Source organism: Sphaerodactylus townsendi, linkage group LG13, assembly GCF_021028975.2.
Source record: "Sphaerodactylus townsendi isolate TG3544 linkage group LG13, MPM_Stown_v2.3, whole genome shotgun sequence".
Classification (NCBI taxonomy): Eukaryota; Metazoa; Chordata; class Lepidosauria; order Squamata; family Sphaerodactylidae; genus Sphaerodactylus; species Sphaerodactylus townsendi.
The window spans coordinates 10,019,698-10,042,894 of record NC_059437.1 but is presented as its reverse complement, the minus strand read 5'-3'; the positions used below and the strand labels follow the sequence as shown (position 1 = coordinate 10,042,894).

The 23,197-nt window shown below is 46.6% G+C and overlaps 1 protein-coding gene across 1 annotated transcript; it reads right to left on the bottom strand.

The window, feature by feature from the left end:
* Window positions 1–22,671, bottom strand: LOC125442399 (transmembrane protein 182-like). Its single transcript, XM_048513701.1, has 5 exons — window positions 22,334–22,671; window positions 15,707–15,827; window positions 10,633–10,731; window positions 7,668–7,805; window positions 1–786 (listed from the first exon to the last, which is right to left on the bottom strand). The coding sequence occupies exons 1-5, from the start codon at window positions 22,484–22,486 to the stop codon at window positions 557–559; spliced, it is 741 nt and encodes a 246-aa protein (XP_048369658.1). The 5' UTR covers window positions 22,487–22,671; the 3' UTR covers window positions 1–556.
* Between the last annotated feature and the right edge of the window lie 526 nt (window positions 22,672–23,197).

Genomic DNA, 23,197 nt, shown 5'->3' with positions numbered 1-23,197 from the left:
TTTATATCATTTCCCCAAAAATTTTAGCTTATTTAATTGCAAGTTCCTAAGTCATCATAAAAGAATACTGCTTGCTGGAGCAGTTGACGAAGATGCTGCAAAAATTGATGGGAAAACTCTGGGATTCCAGTAGATGGACAGGTGAAAGCTATACCCATTTCAGGCCTATTTTAACACTCACTGCTCTCTCTAGCAACAAATTGGAGTTCTGTGAAGGAGTTTGGACTCTCTAATGAGTCCTGAATATCCTCACAAATCAATTGATCCCAGGTTGTTCATTGGAGACAATAGCAATTTCTCAGATTTCAAACCAGTTTGGAGCATGCAGCCTCCTACACCCCTCCGCAAAATTTGTGTTTTGTGGGAAGGCATACAAAGTTCAATTCCCAGGATTCACTGGGTGAAAAATTTCCCACTGTGGCCATTCCTTCTTTTGTCGTGAATTTAATTTTTGCCAACATGTCCAACAACAGCATTCATGTTAACAAGATTTCCCCATCATTTCTTGATGACACCAATGTTCCCTTCGCTGACTGACGATCGAGGTCCTTGTCTTTTACTCCAGCTCCTTGAGAATACTATAACCAACTAGGTAAAAGAGAAGTCCAGAAAGCAACACTAAAGGGACCCCGGCAGCTGCAAAGATGAACGACCATCCGTAATAAACTTTCACAGGAATCTCATCTTCACACCGATCGCTTCTTTCGAGAAGAATGTATTTGGCGAGATCGGCAGCAAATTCTTTCCACATCACAAACAGGAAAATCAACAGGGCAAATAAAATTCCTGCACGTGAGAGAGAGAAGGAATATGTCACAATAATGAAACCCAAAAGTAACATAACATGCCAGTGCCGTGTAGGAGTATCAGACTACGATCTGACAGATCCACAGTGAAATCCTCACACTACCAGGAAAGCTTGCTGGGCCACCTTGGGCCAGTCTCCCAGGCTACCCTACTTCACAGGGCTGTTGTTCTGATGATAAATGTAAAAAGTTTGGATTTATACCCTACCTTTCTGTCCTGTAAAGTGGCTTAAGGCGGATTACAAACTCCTTTCCCTTCCTCTCCCCGCAAAAAATACCTACTGCGAAGTAGGTGGGGCTGAGAGAGTCCTGAAGAACTGTGACTAGGCCAAGGACACCCTGAGGGCTTCATATTGAGGAGCAGGGAGACGAATCCAGTTCTTCAGATTAGACTCTGCTGCTCAAGTGAAGGAGAGGGGAATCAAACCTGGTTCTCCAGATTAGAGTCCACCTGCCCTTAACCACTACACCACGCTGGAGGAGGCAAGAATGCTGCAAGCTCTTTGGGGTTCCCACTGGAGAGAAAAGAATCTTTGCTAAATATTCTGCTCCCAGCCCAAAGCACCCATGCACCAAAAGTTCCATTCCTAAAACACAACTGAAATCAAAACACCTTGCTTCCAACTGTAGCCTCCCAAATGCCTCTGGGAAGCATGACCCAGTATGATGTACTGGTGAGAGTGTCGGTGTAGGCGCAGAGTGGATTCTGAGGATTCTTTTAAAAACCTTATAGATTATTGCTCTCCCTTTAATCCATTGTCTTTATAATTTGTGCTTTAATCATAGCCAATTAAATAAAATGCATATAGGCCTTTGCTCTTTGCCCCTCTTTCTCTGTTACTAACCAGAGCAGTAATAACCTTGATGAATACCCTTTGTTCTAGCTTACTTATGGAATTTAAAAGATTTTCAACTATGTTGTCTTTGAGGTCTTCTTATTCTCCCTGGCACCATAAGTCTATCCTTTTTCTGATACAAACCAGAACATAGCCAAATGTTTAGGCTCTTTGTTTAGATAAGTAGGGCAACTAAGAACAATACTGATAAGGTGATGCTGGGCCTTAGTTCACAGGACGTCAAAAGCATAAATTACTGACACCCTCTCCAATGAGGGCATCTGCCTGTCTAAAATGTTTTGGGTAAGGGGATGGTCTCTTCCCTCTTCAATGATTGATTGCTGATGCTAACTTTAGGGTGTATTCTTTCTAATGGTACCATTTGATGTAACCTATAAAAACAAGAGACTTCAGCCATTTTAGGTGTGACTCCTCTGATGCTAACTTGCCCTTTGTTGGTCTGAATAAAATTATTTCTTTAATTTTATTCCTTGTCGGCTTGAGCTTTTTGGCTTAAAGTTTCTAAAAACGTTACCCCGCGGTAACACCGGGATAAAAATCTTGTTGGATGACCTTGGGCCAGTCACACACATTCAGCCTAACCTACTTCAGAGGACTGTTGTGAGCGTAAAATGAAGGAGAGGAGAATGGTGGAAGCCATCTTGGGTCCCCCAAGGAGAGAAAGGCAGAGTGGAAATGAAGCTAAGGGCATCCCCCCTCTTTTTGGTCCCCACTGTTTGAAATCCAATGGCACACTGGGTTGGAATGAAGAAGGTCAATTTTTGCCGTCATGGCTGATAGAAGAGGCTTCCATGAGAACAACAGAAACCTTGTGAGGTGATAGAACAGCTGATAGAAGAGGCTTCCATGAGAACAATAGTGGATGGAGGTGTGGGAAGGAGTAATGGGACTCTACAAATGGCTACATCTTTCCTCCTGGGGTTGCCAACCTCTTGGACATGGAAACCTCTCAGAATTATGGTTGATCTGCAGATCAGAAAGATCAGTTTACCTGGGGAAGACTGCTGCTTCAGAGGGTACCTCACAAAGGTTCCTCCCGCCCCCACACTCTGCTCTTACCAGACTATACCCCCAAATATCTAAGAATGCCCTGACTCAGATTTGGCAATCCCATCGTCCACAGCTGGTACCCAGACTGGTTTCTGAGTCTCAACCAGAGGTGGGATCCAGCAGGTTCTCACAGGTTCCCGAGAGTAGGTTACTAATTATTTGTGTGTGCCGAGAGGGGGTTACTAATTGGTGATTTTGCCTTAGTTACACCCCTCCTCTCAGCAGTAGCGCGCAGAACTGGAAGCAGTCTAGCAGGAGGTGCACCGGCGTGCGTGGCAGCCTGCGCCTGCGTGCATTCGTTTCCCGCCCAAGGACCGGCGCAGTGGCTGCGTCCTTGCCACAGCCCCGCCCAAGAATGCCCCGTCCCCGGAGTGCCCAGCCATGCCCTCGTTGTGCCCTGCCCAGCCCCATTGGTGCTACGCCACAGTTTGAATCCCACCACCATGGGAACCTGTTACTAAAATTTTTGGATCCCACCACTGGTCTCAACAACTATGTATATGGAATAGACCCAGCCATTTAATGTGCACTTTGTAGCCATATTTCTCATTAATCTGACTTTCCTCAGTGGGGTCAGCTGGTTGAATAAATTGACAACACAGATCCATATATATTTTTTTTAAAAAAATCTCCTCCCTGCCTCCATTCATTAAGGCCTGAGATTAACTATAAGCATCAGTTTCAATGTTGATTTAGGTCATTGGCAACTTCTGGGGAGGGGCTAATTGCGCGGAAACTCAATGGCGCCTGGAAACCTTTTTCTCCTTCAGAGTCAAGTGACAATTAGAGCAGGCCGGCTTTTGACTCTGTCTTCCTGCTCAAAGGAATGCAACACCTTAATTTGGAGAAAATTGGTCACTAAACTCCAGATCTTCCTTTCTCACTCTGTCACCCGGTGGAACTTGGTTGGCTAATTGTGGGGACAAGTGGATGAACTCCCCATTCTCTCTCCAAGCGATGCAGCTTCCCTGTAATTTGCTAATTACAAGAAAAGTGAACTCTCTACCCACCTTTTCCTCACCTTTCTGCCTGGCAGAAGCTTCAAGATACTAATGAAACATAATGAGAGGCTGCAGTCTTTCTTGGCGTTTCCTACATGCAAATGTGTACGATGTAAGCACAGGCGACAAATGCCACAACAGAGAACTCTCGTTTCGGAGGACAACATTTAAGCACACCTTGTTTTTGCTTTATACTTTTTTTGCTTTTTTTTCCCATGGAAAGAAATTATAGAGCCCTCTTTAAAAACCCCAAAGTCACTTAGTCACCAGTGCCACGGGGCCTGCTGTTAAGGCTGCCTCTCAGCAAGTACAAAGGGCAGAGCTTCCAGTTACTTTAGCTTCCCTGTGCATGAGCGGTCTTAGCATGTGGGTGGGATTTCAGGCACAGCCGGCTTTCTTAAACAGGAAAGAAGCTTTAATATTAAAGATTAAACTGGAGAACATATAAGGAAACAGCCGTCGGAGTAGAAAAATACAAAATCTAAGGAAATAAAAGGAACATAAGAACATACGAACAAGCCAGCTGGATCAGACCAGAGTCCACCTAGTCCAGCACTCTGCTACTCGCAGTGGCCCACCAGGTGCCTTTGGGAGCTCACATGCAGGATGTGAAAGCAATGGCCTGCTGCTGCTGCTGCTCCTGAGCACCTGGTCTGCTAAGGCATTTGCAATCTCAGATCAAAGAGGATCAAGATTGGTAGCCACAGATCGACTTCTTCATAAATCTGTCCAAGCCCCTTTTAAAGCTATCCAGGTGAGTGGCCATCACCACCTCCTGTGGCAGCATATTCCAAACACCAATCGCACGTTGCGTGAAGAAGTGTTTCCTTTTATTAGTCCTAATTCTGAAAACATATATCCCACTGTGTCCCCCAAACCCTGACTGCATGCCCCCCCCACTCCATCATATTCCATTCCATTCTGGCTAATGGAAATACAGAGGTATCTCCTGACTACAGGCAAGTGTCCTCCATTTAAGGAGCTGCTGGGCCAGGATCTAAATAAAAGAATTCTTCTCAACCGTTAAGGGAGGCAGATGTGCCTCCCTGGGACCTAGGTGGAACTGTGGCTTAAGAAGAAGAGGAGGAGGAGGAGGAGGAGGAGGAGTTTGGATTTATATCCACCCCTTTCTCTCCTGTAAGGAGACTCAAGGTGGCTTACTAGATCCTTTCCCTTCCCACAACAGACCCTTTGTGAGGTAGGTGGGGCTGAGAGAGTTCATTGTTGTTTTATTTCAGGGGTAGGGAACCTGCGGCTCTCCAGATGTTCAGGAACTACAATTCCCATCAGCCTCTGTCAGCATGGCCAATTGGCCATGCTGGTAGAGCTGATAGAATGAAGTTCCTGAGCTATCTGAAGGCTGGATTCCTGACCTGTTAAATTGTAAGCCGCCCTCAGTTCTCCAAGTTAGAACGAAAGGGAATATATGTTTTAAGTAAAATAAATGCAGCCCTGGGACTAATAGATGGCTGTCCTCCATCCTGAAAAAATCTGGCATCCCATGAAGCAAAAAAATAAAGAATCACAGATTTGGTTCCCACAAAGGAAGAAAGGGAATTGAAATGAGGATTTTAGGAACGTAAAAAACAGGAACGAGAAATTCACCCCTAGATACGAATCCTACTTGTGTCTCATTCGCTGACATGAAAAGTAAGTCTACATAGGTGCTCTTCGACAGTAGCAATCCAGTTACTGAAGACTCACAGATAAGGGCCAGTTCCTAAGGGCTGCTGTAAAAATCTCATGCAATGAAAGTTGGGGAGAGGGCTAGAAATCTCACACACAGGAACGGAAGAGCTGCTAGCGGATTTATCTGTGCGATGCTTGTCTCTCAAATGGGCTGGTAGTTTTTGCTCCCAACGGTTTGCCTGTATCTGCGGCTGGCATCTTGAGGGGCATGCAATGGTAAGGTGTGTTTCTCTTTAAGAATTACCAGATCACAACCATACATCCAAGAAATCAAAGCTGCCTGTTTGGCCCACCTGGTTGGGCCCTAATTCCACCTGAGACCCACCTACCTCCTCCCCTTCCTTCTTCTTTCTTCTTCCTTTTCTTTCTTCTTTGGCCTTAGATCGGGCGCCTGTGCATATATGTGTTTTACACAATCTGGTTGTTTTAATTTATTTATTAATTGCTGCTGAGTTTTAATGGTTTAACTTTTATGTGATATGATTTGCTGTTGGAAACAGCCGGGTTGGGAGCCGCCTCGAGCCCTTCGGGGATGAGGCGACCTATAAATTTAATAAAATAAATAAATAAATAAATAAATAAAACCCAAAACAACTATTCTTTATGGGAACATTTTCAGGAAACCCCTGCCCAAATTTCCAGTTTTTCCATTGGAAAGAATGAGAAAGAAAAGGCCTCCGCAAACAAACAAATAAAAAGCAACGCCCCGTTTTTCTGTTTTATCCCAGGCTTTCCTGCCTCTAGTCTTATCTAATTCCACTTCTTACTCCAGCCTCCTTCGCCACATAGCTTTTGTCCATGAAGCTACCATGATTCCCAGAATAGCCTTTCTGGTAATTAAAAGGATCCTCCTCCCCCTTTTACATGAATAGAACGTCTGGTTGGATCCAATCCCCAGTGACAGGATATTGCAGGGTCAAATTGCTGAGGTGTCTGAAAGGACTGTACCACTTTAGACTGTGGGGGAGGGATTTCTCCCCCCCCAAGTTTGTCAAAAAAGCTGAAGGAGGGCATAAAAGAAAACAACAAAACCTGTGGCGTAGGAGGTTAAGAGCTCGTGTATCTAATCTGGAGGAACCGGGTTTGATTCCCCGCTCTGCCGCCTGAGCTGTGGAGGCTAATCTGGAGAATTCAGATTAGCCTGTACACTCCCACACACTCCAGCTGGGTGACCTTGGGCTAGTCACAGCTTCTCGGAGCTCTCTCAGCCCCACCTACCTCACAGGGTGTTTGTTGTGAGGGGGGAAGGGCAAGGAGATTGTAAGTGCCTTTGAGTCTTCTGCAGGAGAGAAAGGGGGGATATAAATCCAAACTCTTCTTCTTCAGAAATGGGGGTGAAGGTTGTGTTTTTTTCCACGGGCTCTCCCGTAACTATAGAACTTACAATTAAAATGACTGGTAGGACACATCAAAGAAGCTTTAGACAATGTATTTGTCAGACACTGGGATTCCCTGATTCTAGCTAAGAGGTCTTCAATAGCAGATCAGATAAACTGAAGGACATTTCAGTATATAAATGTTCAGAGGCAACTTATCCCTGGAAAAACTAAAGGGAGGGTTTCGGTCTCCTGTCCTTTCTGTGAGCTTCCCAGAAGCACCGAACACGCTGCTGTTTGAAACAGAACAAGAGTCTAGAGCACGGCGTTGAGTGAATTGTTTTCAAATTGTCAGCGCTTCCGGGGTTGTTTTAATGACTCCGAAAATAATTTTGCCTATCTCATTTCACTCTGCAAAGGCTGGCATGTACTTCAGTGGCAGCTTTGGGGACAACCTGAAAAAAATGGAAAGATTGCAGCTTTGCAGAAGAGAAACACAGATGTCCCGTTAGGTCACCTGTCTGCTAAGTATCTATCCAATATGTAAGAAGGAGTGAGTTGCTCTCTGAGTATTCAGTGAGTGGCATATCTGAGCCAGGGTTGAACCCGGGAAATCTGTTGTTGAAATCTAGCCCTTGATCCACTACACCAAAAATGAAGAAAAAGCCAAGGGGGGAAACTTACAGTTGCCTAAACTTGTATCTTTCTGTTTTATGCAACATTGTACAGTTTATTATTGGAACTTTTTTGCTTTCCCTGCATACATCCATTCAGTCACTCAAATTCTCTCTCTCTCTCTCTCTCTCTCTCTCTCTCTCATTCTCTCCCCCTCCCTCCCTCCCTCCCTCTCTCATACACACACACACGCACAGAGATACACAAAGACACACTTAGCCTCTGCATTCCCAGCACCCCCATATATCCAATTATCATAAATTGGCAGCTTACCAGCCGTGAGGAGGAATCCGCCTCCCACTTTATAAAAGCGCGCGTTGACAAAGGGCACGCCACACACCAACAGAAATCCTCCAACAAGACTGCTGGTGACAGCCAGCACAATGAACGCCGTCCAGAAGCCCCGGTATACTGCACAAGTGGAAAAGAAGAAAGTTGGAGGGAGGACAGAGTAAACCCATCTCATTGGATCTGCTCCCCAGAGTTCACCAGAAACTGACAATTGTTCAAAAAGCTGATCCTATGTAGAGTTACTCCAGTGTAAGCCCACGGACTTGAGTGAGCTCAGATTGGAGTAACTTTGCATAGGACTGTACTGATGCGTAGATATCCATATGTGTCACGTTTTACCACACTTAGGAACATGGTACAACGCAAAAGGCATTTGCCTCCAAGCACTGAGCTGCCTGTTCCACCCCCACCACCCCTCCTTGTTACAAATGCCCACTTAGGAACGCTGGAGCACTCCACAACAGCCCCACCGCTGGACTTACCATGAAGAGCAGAAACCTCCAGGAAGCCCGGAGCAAGAAAAAACAGCAGATACATGGCAGGGTAGCTGGAGACACAAGAGCAAGCCACAGCAGTTCCAGGGAACAGCGTGGAGGCAGCACAGCCCTAGCCAAGCTGCACTTAGCAGTGTTCAGCAACCTTAGAGAGTGGAATGGGGTCAGCACAGCCTCAGCCAGGCTGCAATCAAGGAGGAAGGCCAGGAGGGCAAGACAGACAGCTCACCAGCCACTAAAAGACTGGAGCAGGGAAGTCCCAGGGAGATAATCTTCTGAGAGGGATAAAAGGGAAGTAGAGCAAGATGGAGGAGACTGGTATGGTGCAGAGGCTCAAGTTTGCAGGATTGTTGTTAACTACCTGACAGAAGGAAAGAGCTTATGAATAGAAGCCTGAGTTGTGTCCTGTTTGTGCCAGAAGGGTAGCTGAGTTCCTGCGAGGCCAAGGTTGCCTACTCTGCAGGGTTAGCCAATAATGGGGCCACTCAAAAAAGCCCAGGAACATTATGCAGAGGAAGGCAATGGCAAACCACCTCTGAATGTCTCTTGCCTTGAAAACCCCAAGTTGGCTGCAACTTGACAGCAAGAAAATTTATGGTTACACCAACCACTTTGGATCTGTTTCAGGTGCAAGTAAACAATGGAATAGAATTGGACAGCAATCCCACACAGCCCAGTATTAGCCATGTTCACTCAGAAATAAGCCCACATTTGCTAAGTGGGGCTTACAGTCAAGCAAAGCTGGCTAGGAATGCAGCCTTAATGAATGCACCAAGAAAACCAATCCCCCCAGTGCTTCTTTTGTTAACCCTAGTATGTTTTCACAGTGCCCTTCCTCCAAGGAGACTGGGGCAGAAGACATAGTTGCTTTTCCGCATTATCCTCCAACCACAACCATGTGAGGTAGGCTAGGCTAACAGTGTATGGTTGGCTCTAGGGCGCCCAGCACAACTTCCATGGCAGAGAAAGTTGTGGGAGATTCAATGGCAGACATGAATGTCATCAGCATTAATATAAAGCTGACTATTGGGGGGGGGAGGGGACATGCTAACATAACCTTTGGCCAACATATTGTCATGGGCTTCCATTGGTGGAATCAACTGGCTGTTGTGGGTTTAATGGGCTGTGTGGCTTTGGTTAGGTAGGTTTTGCTCCTAACATGTTGCCCACATATATGGCTGGTATCTTCAGAGGAATGTCACAGCAAAGAACAACACATCTTGCCATGACATGCCTCTGAAGATTTATTTATTTGTTTGTTTGTTTGTTTGTTTATTATTAGATTTCTATACTGCCCTCTCCCGGAGGGCTCAGGGCAGTGTACAAATAAACATATACAGACAGGGGAAGGTTAAAACCAGTACAAATATAATACAAGCCCTGTCTCCTTATTAAAACCAGTAACAGCAATGCTGCCAGCATCTGAGAACTAAACCGACAACCCCCCCCCCCCGGGAAACCGAAAAGGTCCCCACTAAAATGGGCCACATAATTAAAACAAACAGAAAACAAGGGGAGGAGGGTAGGGGACTGGGGGCACCCTCAGCAGCCGACCCCCCCCAAAAAACCCGGCGGAACAGCTCAGTCTGACAGGCCCTGCGGAACTCACCAAGGTCCTGCAGGGCCCAGACAGATGGAGGGAGGCTGTTCCACCAGGCAGGGGCCAGGCCCATAAAGGTCCTGGCCCTAGTGGAGGCCAGCCGCATCATAGAAGGGCCAGGAACAACCAGCAAATTGGCCTCTGCCGAATGCAGAGACCGAGCTGGGACATACGGCCATAGATGTGGGTGAAATGTTGGGAATAAAAACCACCAGACCACGGTCACACAGCCCAGAACATCTGCAAGAGCCAGATAACCATAGGCCCTTATGAAAATATGCGTACAGGAAGCAATTAGTGGTGCATGTTAACGAAACAGGTCAAATGCATCCTCGAGCTCTAGCCCAACAGAAAGCACTATAGACAAGAACTTAAGAGCACTGATGGATCATGCAAAATGTACACTGAGCCCAGCATCTTGTTTTCAGCTAAGTTTGCCAACTCCAAGTTGGAAAATTCCTGGCTATTTGAGGTCGGAACCTACAGAGGGCTGGGTTTGGGGATGGGAAAGCCTGCATAATGCCTTAGAGTCCATCCTCCAAAGCAGTTCTTTTCTGCCAGGGTATTTATCTGTGTTGTTTAGAGACCAGCTGTAATTCAGAGAGACTCCAGTTCAATCCCAGTGAGAGCCAATTTCAGGTAGCCAACTCAACCTTCCATTTTTCCGAGGTCAGTAAAACGAGTACCCAGTCTGCTGGAGGGAAAGTGTTGAGGACTGGGGAAGGCAATAACAAATCACTCCATAAACCCCAAGGCAAACCACCTAGTTACCACCCCTTAGTACTTACAGTACTTACACTTATCTTTTACCTTTTTACACCCCAATGTGAAGCATTTAATAATATGCACTTACCTGCAGTTGCATCGTAGGAAGGGTGGGGGTAAGGTCCAAGTGCGATGGGCATAGGGAACAGGTAACCATTCATGCAGTATTTTGGATGCCCTTGGCTAGCTGGAGAGACAAATGGACAAGAACTAGACTTTGAGCTCTGAAAAATGATAGTTGCAAGAATCTTGTACAAGAATTGTAACCAGGCATACCAGTCCACAAGGCAAGGTTGCCTAGTTCCAGATGGCAGCAAAATCATGTCCTGCATCCCTCTACTACACTAACATACACTTCCTGGCTCCTAATTTCCTCTTGGGCAAGACTATTCCCAAAGATCCTAGTCTTCGCAGATAACCATCTGTTAACTCTGCAATGGGTGTCCCTAAGGACCATCACAGTCTTCCAGTGGTGCAGCGTCAAGGGGGCGGGGGGCATGATGCACAGATGCACGCCGGGCACAGTTCTCCCTCTTTCTATACCTCTAGTCTCAGGGCCCATTATTATATACTGCTGGTGGCATTGACTTGGGTATAGATTTTTAGGGGGGGTTGGGGGTGGGGCCACACCCCCACGCACCCCTGGGGGTGGGGCCAAACCTCCCCAAGCCCCACCCCTGGCCTCAGTGCTTATAAAAGTAGCTCTCTGAGGCCAGGGATGGCATACTCCCTGCCCCCCCGCCTTGCCCCCCGCCACCAGCTGGACTCCCAGCTGGCAGCCGGCAGTCCCTTCTGCCCTCCTCTCCGGGCAGAGATGTAGCTAGGGAAAATTGAGCCTGGTGCAAAATCTGAGCCCCCCCCCCCCCAATGGGTGGCCGCTATGATGCCGGAATCCACCCACAAACAGCATCACTTTCTCCTTTTAAATCCACATTAAAGGGAAAATCTGGGGCCCCCAGTTAAAACATTGAAAGCGTTTGGGGGTGGATTATCCCCCACCCTGAAACAGCATCACTTTCAATGTTTAAACTGGGGACCTCAGATTCTCCCTTTAAATCCATGCCAAAGGGGGTGGATTTAAAAGGAGACTCTGGGGAAATTTGGGGGGTGCCTGCTGTCAGGGGTGCAATTGTTAAGCTAGCAGCACCAAATTTTCAGGTTATCTTTAGGAGACTCTCCTGATGATACTACCCAGGTTTGGTGAAGTTTGGCTCAGGGTGTCCAAAGTTACGGACCCTCAAAGATGTAGCCCCCATCTTCTATTAGCTCCCATTGGAAACAATGGGGGATGGGGCACCCCCTTTGGGAGTCCATAAGTATGGACCCCCTGAACCAAACCTCACCAAACCTGGGAGGTATCATCAGGAGAGTCTCCAAAAAATCCCTGAAATTTTGGTGCTGCTAGCCTAAAAACTGCGCCCCCTGCAGGCCAAAAACCAAAAACAACACTACAAATACAAAAAAAACCACAATGGGGGCGGAGCTTCAGATATGTAATGGGGGGTTTGAACCTAAGAGGAAAAAACCCTTGTCTACATCCTTGGCTGGTGGGTAGCTCCATCCCACGGGAGCTCCATCCATCATGGGATGGGCCAGGCAAATGGACACTTCCAAAGCCACTGTTATCTGGGTAGCACTGGAACAGGGAGAGAGGCATCATCCCATAGTGCAGGGAGTGGGAGACACCATGGCTCAGTGGTATGCAGAAGTTTCCAAGTACAGTCTCCAGCATCTGTAGTTCAAGAGAGAGCCCAGCCAGCAACATCCTGCCCAACCCCTCCAACCAGGCATGGGGAAAGCTGGGGGTCCAGTGCTCACCCCTGTTCTGCTGTGGCCACCTTCTGTGGTGGCTTTGCTGTTTTCCTGGCCTGCAGGAGCGAAGAGGGGGGGCTGGGCAGCCAAATATGCCTCCCACGTGATGTAAGCGAGTGGTGCCTGGGGAGTCTGCCGCCTCTCGTTCCCCCCTCAGGATACGCATCTGCGGCCTTGCTTAAGAAGACCCAAAACCTATCACAGTGGTGGCGAACCTTTGGCACTCCAGATGTTATGGACTACAATTCCCATCAGCCCCTGCCAGCATGGTCAATTGGGGCTGATGGGAGTTGTAGTCTATAACATCTGGAGTGCCAAAGGTTCGCCACCATGGACCTATCATGTCCAGCATTCTGTTCACACTGTGACCAGTCAGCTGTCTATCCACTTTCTCCGCAGTGGGCATAATTTGTTAGACCTCCAACACAACCCCCCCCCCCCGCTTGTAATAGTTGCCTTCCAAACCACCCGGGATAGGGGTGACTCTTGTACACGGCAGCGGCCAACAACACCTTCCCTAGGAAGTGGGAGGACCATTACAGCAGAGGGGTCCCATCAATATTAACACTATTCAGGCTTATCGCGATGAACGGGGTAATAGGATGGATGTTAAACAAATTAATTAATGATTATCCACTTTACTTAAAAATGCTTCGCACAGAATGGGGCCACTTTATAATAAATGGACATTCGCTCTCACTAAATGACTAATGAAATTTCTACTGCATTAATTATTATATCCGCAAAAAGCAGCAAAATGAATTTGCCGCGATCGGCCTCATTAATGCAGACAAGTAATAAAAGATCTGCCGGTTATCAAGAATATCTCCTGTTAGGGGAATGGTTTCAAGTGATGTTCAATTTGATCATTTGACTCAAGGTAATATCCGAGGTATTATAATAATTAGGCTTGGACGACCTCCGTTATTGCATTACGGCTGCCGATCCGGAATCATCTATGTTTTATCAACAAATACTTGCAGTGCAAGGCATGGAAGACCATCTTAAGGCCTGGGTTCCATATTCCATTCACTCTCTGCTAGGGAGCCAGTGGTGGGATCCAAAAATTTTAGTAACAGGTTCCCATGGTGGTGGGATTCAAACTGTGGCGTAGCGCCAATGGGGCTGGGCGGGGCACAACGGAGGTGCGGCCAGGCATTCCAGGGGCGGGGCATTCCTGGGCGGGGCTCAGCAAGGACGCAGCCACTGCGCCGGTCCTTGGGTGGGAAACGAATGCATGCAGGCGCAGGCTGCCACGCACGCCGGTGCACCTCCTGCTAGACTGCTTCAAGTTATGCGCGCTACTGCTGAGAGGAGGGGCGTAACTAAGGCAAAAATCACGTGGCCAAATCACCAATTAGTAACCCCCTCTTGGCACACGCAAATAATTAGTAACCTGCTCTCGGGAACCTGTGAGGACCTGCTGGATCCCACCACTGGAGTAAGCCCCTTATAGCTAGCAGCCGGTCCCATGCCTTATTTTCAAGTAAATATGAATAGCATCAGGCTGTAAACAAAACCAGATCCTTGCCGAATTTTTAGAACTCGAAATTTGGAAGTGTGTTTATCGTCAGCTCATTCGCACTAAGTTTCACTGACTAGAAAGTGTAACTCAAACTGGTATGATAGGGGTCTCTGGAATTAGTTTGTCAAAGCAAATTTCCGCTGAAATATGCCAATGTCACTCCCATGCAGGGCATACAGATGTCCCATATACTCCCTACTGAATCATTCCCACTAGCAGTGGTGGGATTCAGCAGGTTCGCACCACTTCAGCAGAACCGGTTGTTAAAACGGTGCTTGTAAACAACCAGTTGTTAAATTAATTGACTCTCACCACTGCCCACTAGCATATTAACAGACCCATCCCAGGAGGGGGGGCGGCTTGAGGGAGCAGCACAGCACAGTTGCCTCCCCAGTGCATTAATCCCAGCAGAGGAGACAGATGCCCTGGAGGTCACCTGTTCCTCAGCCCTGCCACCGCAAAACCCAGAAGTCCAGGCCACAGTGGGGTTATGCTGGCATTCCAATGCCAGCAAGGGGGGTTCTGTGGGCGAATGGGATTTAGGGCCGGGGGCATGGTGCCCTGGCTCTTGAACCTACACCACCCTTTCTAAGCCCTATGACAGGCCATTTGGCCGGGGGGGGGGGATTGCTTTTTTTTCTCCCCTCGCCACCAGAAAGCCCTCTTGAAGCTGGAAGGTGGCAATTCAACAGCGCCATATCTGGCTATTGAGGTCTCTGGATGAGGCTACCTGGATCATACAGTACAGTCTATTTGTGAGTTTTAGAACAGCGCTGCAAAAAGACAGCCAGATGAACAGACCTGATGGCATCTGTTTCTCAGACCTTTGGTCTATCAAGGTCAGTGTTGGCTGTTCTAACTGGCAGGAGCTGTCCAGGGTTCCAGGCAGAGGTCCTTCACCTTACCAACTAACCAGTCCTTTCTTACTGAAGACCCATCCCATGCTAGATGTGGAAATCTGTAACACTTTATAATCAATCCACGTCTCAATATGTCGGGAAACAGTTCTGCTAGAAACCAACCCAGGACCCCTGATAACCAAACCCAAGCAAGTGCAGAGGACTTATAGAAAGATGTTGCAGTCTCATTATCAGGTGTCACTTTTTATCCGAACCATAAAATAGTCAGCACTTACAGATTGTAGCTTTTGGTGATTACGTTTGGGCTTTTTACTGATAAGAGCTGGAATTACAAACAGAACTCATGGGAACTACTTGTATGTGTATATATTTGATGCATTCTATTTGTTTGTTTTTTTACTGATAAATGTTCTACTATAAGTTACAATGCCAATAAAGGCTTTGCTGCTGCTGCTGCTGCTGCTGCTGAAGACCCCAGGTAAAGAGCTTGGTACCATCTACATTCAAAACAGGTGTTCTGTCACTGATCCAGGGTCTCTTGGCTGAATTCAGCCAGGGATATTCTTTGCTGTGCACTAGCGCCCCCAATGGCAAGCTTCTCCACGCATGAATGAATGAATGAATGAATGAATGAATGAATGAATGAATGAATGAATGAATGAATGAATGAATGAATGATGAATGAATGAATGAATGAATGAATCCTACTGTGTTCAAAATGGCCACCATGTTCCCCAGCTGAGACACCCTTTGCATACACGTGTTCCCTTGTAACGCAGGTGCACCCACTCCCATTTTGTTGGGGGTGTGTATAAAAGGACTTGCCAAATCACAGTCTGGCTGGTTTCTTTCTTTCTTTGTCTTGAGTGATGTACTTGCTCCGCTTAAAACGCCACCCTCTTTCTCAGAGCACACCTGTAACCCACGTAAACATGCCAGCTGTTCAAGAGGTCCTTGATACTCACTGAACCAGAAGGTCCATATGGACTCCTTGTAATCTCCGTAAAACCAGCACCTCCAAAAGAACCCTTCGTGATGAAAGGTAAGAACTTCCCGGCTGTCACTCTTCTGCTCTTCTTTTCCACCCTACAAATTAAGAGCAAAATTAGCCAGGAGGGCGATGGAAAATCCCTATGATTTGTCATCCTTCAGCATAGCAAAGAAACCAATTTTTTTTTCATGTAAGTCAGGGGTCCCCAAACTACGGCCCGGGGGCCAAATGTGGCCCCTTGAAGGCATTAATCCGGCCCGCCAGACATGGCGGTGATGGCTCCATTCATGTGCAGTGGGGGCTCGAGGGAGAGGAGGAACCGGCCCCAACGGCTGTTGATTGCAGTTACATGATGGCACCCGCAAATCTCCATGAATTTTCTGACCCAGAGTTGGAAACCTCACATGTGGCAACGCCTGCTCCGCCCTTCCCTCTCAGCTACTCCATGTGTTGCTCTCAGGCTTTCTGTTCCGCCTCACTCCCATTGGCATCAGCCAGGCTGGCGAATCGCTCGCTGGCTGCTAGGGAGGAAAGAACCCAGGAAGATACCTGATCCTGGGTTAGATGGAATGTTTCATTGGGAAAGTTCTGCTTTTTTTTTACAGGGGAAGGTATTCCACAGCCTCCCCAACAATATTTGGAGCCCACCCTGTACTTGACATACTTTGGTCACTGTTCTAAATAGACCATGACAGAAAGGCTGAAAGGTGAAATCAAACATTTTACAATCATTTGTGCATAGGAATTTGTTCATAGTTTTTTTTAGTCCGGCCCTCCAACAGTCTGAGGGACAGTGAACTGGCCCCCTGTTTAAAAAGTTTGGGGACCCCTGATGTAAGTGGATAATATTAACTTTTAGCTTGAAACGGTAACATCTTGTACAAAGAGCCCTTTGAACTCAAGATGCCAAGGATGAAACCTGGGGCCACCGACATTCAGAGTATCTGCTCTCCCACTGAATTGGATCTTCTCCCTTAAAAATCTCCAAGGCACCAACCTTCCTTCCGACTTCTTGACCCAAGATGGAGGACTTGTATGCAGAAACCATAGCATAGCCAGACCTGGACATTATACGGCCCGCAGGCCACATCCAACCTGCCAGATGACCCTGACTGGCCCTCCTGCCTTGCTGGGGATCAAGGTGCCTTTGAAAGCCCCGCAGAAGCTGGTTGCCTTGGCTGCCGGCTTCTGCGGGGCTTTCAAAAGCGCCTCGCCCCCCTGCCTTGCTGGGGAGCGAGGCGTCTTTGAAAGCCCCACAGAAGCCGGTTGCCTTGGCTGCCGGCTTCTGCGGGGCTTTCAAAAGCGCCTCACCCTCCTGCCTTGCTGAGGAGCGAGGCACCTTTGAAAGCCCTGCAGAAGCCGGTTGCCTTGGCTGCCGGCTTCTGCGGGGCTTTCAAAAGCGCCTTTTGGCCTGGCCCTCCACAATATTTTCTTATGCGGCCCCATGGAAAAAATAATTGCCCACCCCTGGCATAGCCTATAGTGGCTTCCAAACTTAAATGGCAATTCTGAAAACGAGGCTTAGGAAACAATCCAGACTTGGCCAAGATTTTTTTTTAAAGGATTTTTGTTAACTGCACCACCATCCACTCCGACATCACAAACCACTTTTGAATGTCCCCTCAGTTTTCAAAGATGATAGCCAGGGGGGACTTCTGCAATGACCACAACACTAGATCTGTGTCCTGGTCTGTAGATCCTAATCAATGCAGTTAAAATGGCTTTTTTCTGTTGGGCAAATTAAGTCTTTCTCTTCCACGATCTTCTCCCCAGCAAGATCAAGATCAGGATTGCAGAGGGAGCTTTTATTGTTAGGATACTGCAAAGTTTGTGGTGTCAAAGGTGTTCAACAGTTTCACTGTGACAGCCAGACATAATCTTATCACTTTGGCAGATTCCGCATGGGCCAAAAACAGCGGAGTGAAAAAGGTGTGAAAACGGTGTAAACCATTTTACACCATTTTACACTGTTTTCACACCACTGTTTTTGGTCCATGCGGAATCTGCCTTTGTTTTAGCATCAAATCATTCCACTGCCTACCAAACAAGTTTGCATGGGTTTTTCCCCCAGAATTGTGCATATGCCAAAGCAGAATGGCAGACATTAACATTGCTGAGAGTTGCTTAAATGAACACAAAATGTTAAGAAACACTATGAACACCAGTTTTATATTTTTAAAAAATCAATTGCTACAATCTGCTAACTTCTTTGAATTCTCAGCTTTCTCTTGTATTTTTTAAAACAATGGCACTAGACTTTTTCATTGCAGAGATGCAAGATCTGAACCTTGCCCCTTATACCTGTGCAACAAAAAGGTCGAAAGATGTAATATTTTGAAAGGCAGTGTTATGAAGAATACCATTCATCCATTAGGAGGGAACAAACAATCCATCATGGAAATAGTCACCTCTATGGCCCTTTCTGCACAGGCCATAAACAGCGCTCTGGGGACGGCAAAAACGCAGTCCCCAGGGAGCCGTTCGCACAGGCGGCGCTCCAGGAGGGAGGTTTTTGGAAAAACAGCACATTCCCGGCGGCGCGGTACAAACGGCACCGCCGGGAACACGCTGTTTTCCCCGTCCCTCTCCCACTCACCTTGTCGTCGTCGTCACCCTGCTGGCCTCCTAAGACCCTCCCTCACTGTCCTCTGACCCCTGGAGCCGCCTCTCCTGCACCGGCCTCTGTGGGGGTCGCTCACACGCTCTCGTGTGAACGGCCCCCACCCCTCCACCGGCAGAATTCCTGCCGGTGGGGAAGCGCCTTTTGGCCTGTGCGGAAAGGGCCAATGTGACTGGAGAACAGGACCTGAGTGGGACTGGTGGATGTTCAAGCATATGTTGGTGTTGTTAGTGCATAGATACATGCACAATCATAAGCACCAAGTTATCAACAAAGAAATATCTGGAGATCCAGCTCCTCTACTGATGGAGATGAAAGGCATCTTAATCAAGATCAAAGAAACACAGGAAGAACAGAGTGAGGTTTCTTAAGTTAATAACTCTGCACCTTATTGGATTTACATATTGTGTTTTTCTTCTGACTTTGGTGTGCCATGCCCTTTTGGCGGTCCAGCGCAGGCATTGGCCTTTTCCATACAAGTCATTCATTACATATCTTGCTGCCAAATGCTACATTTTTTCTTTTAATTTTGCATGGGGGTTTTTTTCCTCCATTTGGTTCTGGAAAGGTTTTCCTTTCATTTCTCCTCCATTGTTTTCCCAAGCACTTCAATGGCAATCTTTTTCCAAGCCAGCTTTCCTTGACCATGTTTTCATGTAGAAATGGTCTTTGTTTTTCCATCTCACCAAACCTGGCCCTTATTCATGCCCCCGGGTAGTCGCACAACCTCCCCTTCAGCCATTTCTCCCCCCACTTTGTTCCCTGTTTTTGAGAAAAAAAATTTAAAATAACACTCTTTCTCATATCAAACTAGTGATGTAATGTTCAAACAGTGGAATACATGCCCAATCAATTGGATCAGCTTGGTCAGTTTCATATAGAACTTGCAATGTAACGTTCAGGCAGTGATACAAACAAGCAGGGTTGATTTTTTGGGGGGGAAGTGGGCTATGATGTGACCTTAGGGCAAAAATACGAGCCAGGTCCAACGGATCAGCTTTGTCCATTTCCTCTAGAATTCACTATATGATGTTAAAATGTAAGGAGTGAATGAAATGGACAAGGGAAGTTGCAGGAAAAAACTGACGAGGGTCTGCCTTAGTAACTATTGTGTGTTGCGGCAGATGTATTTGATTGGAAAATGAGGTGGGATACATGTTTGCAGAGGTGGGACCCAGCAGGTTCTCACCAGTTCCAGAGAGTGGGTTACTAATTATTTGTGTGTGCCGACAGGGGGTTGTTAATTGGGTCTGCTTTTCCTTTAGAAATTCCATTAGGTCCAAAAATCATCAAGTCCTGTTGTTTCCTATGTGGCTGGTTAGCAAAGGTAGAAAACGGGATAAATTCTCCCTGTTGGGCTGTTTTAAAAACATGTCTTAGAAATATGGTAAAGTTCCTTGTTTAAGGAAAGTATCCTTCTTTTGATTTCTAGAAACAAAATTAAGTATTTGAAAGTATTAAGTATTTGACAGGCAGTCAGAGGAGAAGTAGTTGTTTCTGTTGGCAGTAGACGATAGGACTTGCTATAATGAGTTTAAATTATGGACAGAAAGATACCAGCTGGAAATTAGGAACTTTTTTTTTTACAGTAAGAGTTTTTTACAGTAACAGAGAAATTATTAATGCCCCGCCCCTGGAATGCCTGGCCACGCCCCCATCATGCCCTGCCCAGCCCCATTGGCGCTACGCCACTGTTTGAATCCCACCACCATGGGAACCTGTTACTAAAATTTTTGGATCCCACCACTGCATGTTTGTGTTTCTTCAGGTAATGGCGTCTGCTTCAGAAGTTGTTTTGATTTCCATTTTGGTTTGGTAGTTCTCAATAGCAGAAGTGGAGGCCGAAATCATTATTGCATTGCTGCCTCAAAATTTTAACTGTGAAGTAATCCTAGAGCGCCTACATGAAAGTAAAAAGGAGGTTGGTCTCCTGCATTGAAATGATATATTTTAATCAGTTGTGCGTGGAATTAATGCAACTAAAGAGATAAGGGGGGGGGACAGAATAACAGGAGAAAAGGAGATATGTGGAATGATTTCACAGAAAACACTCCCACTGACCACTGGAAAACTCTGCAGTAAGCTGTGCATGCTGAAAAGGTCATACTTTGATAACAATCTAATTTCATTGGCACAAAATCCATTTGGAATGTTCAGTAGCCAAAAATCCTTCTTTTTGAATAACTGTATATAGCCAAGCTGCTTTTATCGTATATATTTATTCTGAATTTTTTTTCAGACATTTTAGAATACATACCTGGCTTTGCACAAGATTCTAACCTTTCTGATTGTTAATTTATGTGCATGTGTGATGATATGTTGTGGTTACACCACTGAATAAGATCTGAGGGCCAACACGCATTTGGCATGAAGTTTCATCAACCCTGTATTTGCATCCTCTGTGCATTTTGTAATAAATATATTTCTTTATTACAAGGCCTCTTCCTAGGTATGTGCAAGCAGAGAGGCATATCGCACAGAGTACTAGCATTCCCAGAAATGAAAAATGCAACTCTTAACTGCACTTTTTTCTTGATAGGAGTTATGTGGGGATGGAATTCAGCCTCTTCCTTTTGCTACTCCCTTTATTCTGATATTGATCCCCCCCTCCCATTTTCCCAAGAAATGTGAGAAAAGCTTAGGAGGAGTTTGGATTTATATCCCCCCCCCCTTTCTCTCCTGTAAGGAGACTCAAAGGATCTTCCACCTACTTTCCCTTTCCACACACACACACACCCACACACACACAACAAACACCCTGTGAGGTAGGTGGGGCTGAGAGAGCTCAGAAGAACTGTGACTAGCCCAAGGCACCCAGCTGGCGCGTGTTGGAATGCACAAGCTAGTCTGGTTCCCCAGATAAGCCTCCACAGCTCAAGTAGCAGAGCAGGGAATCAAACCCAGTTCTCCAGATTAGAGTGCATGTGCTGTTATCCATTGTGCCACTGGGGAGCTAAGGTGCCCTAAGGTCGGTGATAGATAGAGATAGAGGGATATCCTGTCCCTCAGGATAACGGAAACAATCCCAGGATAACGGAAACAATCCCAGTTCCCATGAGACCAAAGTGTCAGGGGAAAGCCTAGTTATCTACTCAGTGTGTGAAGCCATAAAACAAAGTTCAAGGAAAGAATGTCCCAGAAAGGCAGTGATACAAATAGCAGGCTGGTTACATATATCTTGTGGCAATTACATTGAGCTAGCAATCACCTACTCTCCAGCTTGTTTGCACTAACCATTTTTAGGCGGGGAGGGGTTGGATGCATGCACTGAGGTCACAGAAATTTCCGGGAGATTTGGGGATGGCGCCTGGAGAAGGGAGGAGAGAGACCTCACTGAGTTACCATGCCATCAATTCTATCTTCCAAGGTGATTATTTTCTCCAGGGGACCTGCTCTCTGTACTCTGGATATCAGTTATAGTTCTTGAAAATCTGTATGCCTTACCTGGATGCCGGCAATCCGATAGTTAGGCTGAGAGGGACTACCTCAAGGTTAGCCAGAATTTTTTTTGTGACAGAGTTGGGATTCGAACCCAAGACTCCCAAATCCTTCTCTCAGCTGCTCAACAAGCCATCAGGCTAACTGCAGAGACAGCAGCTTCAGTTCTTCCGGCACCCCATCACCCCTTCCGCATGTGCAGAATAACGCACTTTCAATCCACTTCCACAATTGTTTGCAAGTGGATTTTGCTATTCCGCACAGTAAAATCCAGCTGCAAAGTGCATTGGAAATGGATTGAAAGTGCATTATTCTGCATGAGAGTAAGGAGCCCATGTGATTTATGCCCCATCAAATGTGTGAATGACAGCAACCGCGAATTGCATCTGAGTGAGTCAGCCAAAACGACTTCTTTAACTTCAAAAACTGCAAAGCTCTAAACATCCTCCATAAGTGCGTGTTTCAAAGAGTATTTTCCCCCAACAATATTTTGTTTTAAGTTACAACCCTGCAAATTATTTGTTAGATAAGGTTTTTCCTTACCTCCTTGGTGTGAAGTGTGTTGTTCTCAGGTTCGAATCCTCCACACGTCTCCGTGGCTAGGAGCCAATAATCGGTCCCAAAGGCTATCAGGAAGAGAAGAACACCCAAAACCCCCAAGATCCCGGCGATAAAGGCTGCTATTTTGATCTTCATGGCACAAAGAGGAGGAACCGGAGCTTAAAACTGAGGAAAGGAGGGGAGCGGGCCGATGGCCTGGTTGTTAGGAGACAGGGGGGAGTCTGAGGATAAGGAGGGGGTTCTATTTTAAGGCACAGCTCAGCACCATTGCACAAGCGGTGTTCATTTTCACAGGGCGGCGGGGAAAGGACTATGAAAAGCAGATGACCTGGGCCGGCAGAACAGCTGAAGCATTAGAGCAAAGGCTACACATGCACAGCATTTTCAAACACAAGGGAGGGGCTCGGGGGGGGGGGATGCACCTAGGGCATTGAAGGACCATCGTCTGTCAACTTTCATTGGCTCCTGAATTCAAAGCTGCTGTGACCTCAAGGTGGAACGCCAGCCTGACCTAAGGGCGGAGCTAGGGGTAGGTTCTAGTGCAGGGGTGGGCAACCTATGACACTCCAGATGTTCGTGGACTACAATTTTGAATTTTTGCATTTGATTTAAATCTGTATTAACCGCTGTTTTTAAAAAGGGATTAGTAATTTATTTGTATTGAAGTTTAATTGTTTAGTTCTGTTTGTGTTTAGTTGTATTATGATTTAATTTTGTTGTGCACCGCCCAGAGCCCTTCGGGGATAGGGCGGTATATAAAACTAAATAATAAATAAATAAATTCCCATCAGCCCCTGCCAGCACGGCCAATTGGTTAATGGGAATTGTAGTCCATGAACATCTGGA

Coding starts and splice junctions, on each gene's coding strand:
- LOC125442399 (XM_048513701.1), bottom strand. CDS start 22,486: ATGAAGATCAAAATAGCAGCCTTTATCGCCGGGATCTTGGGGGTTTTG. Junction 10,732..15,706: donor CATATGGACCTTCTGGTTCA/GTGAGTATCAAG, acceptor TTGTCTCTCCAG/CTAGCCAAGGGCATCCAAAA. Junction 787..7,667: donor CGGATTCCTCCTCACGGCTG/GTAAGCTGCCAA, acceptor TCTCACGTGCAG/GAATTTTATTTGCCCTGTTG.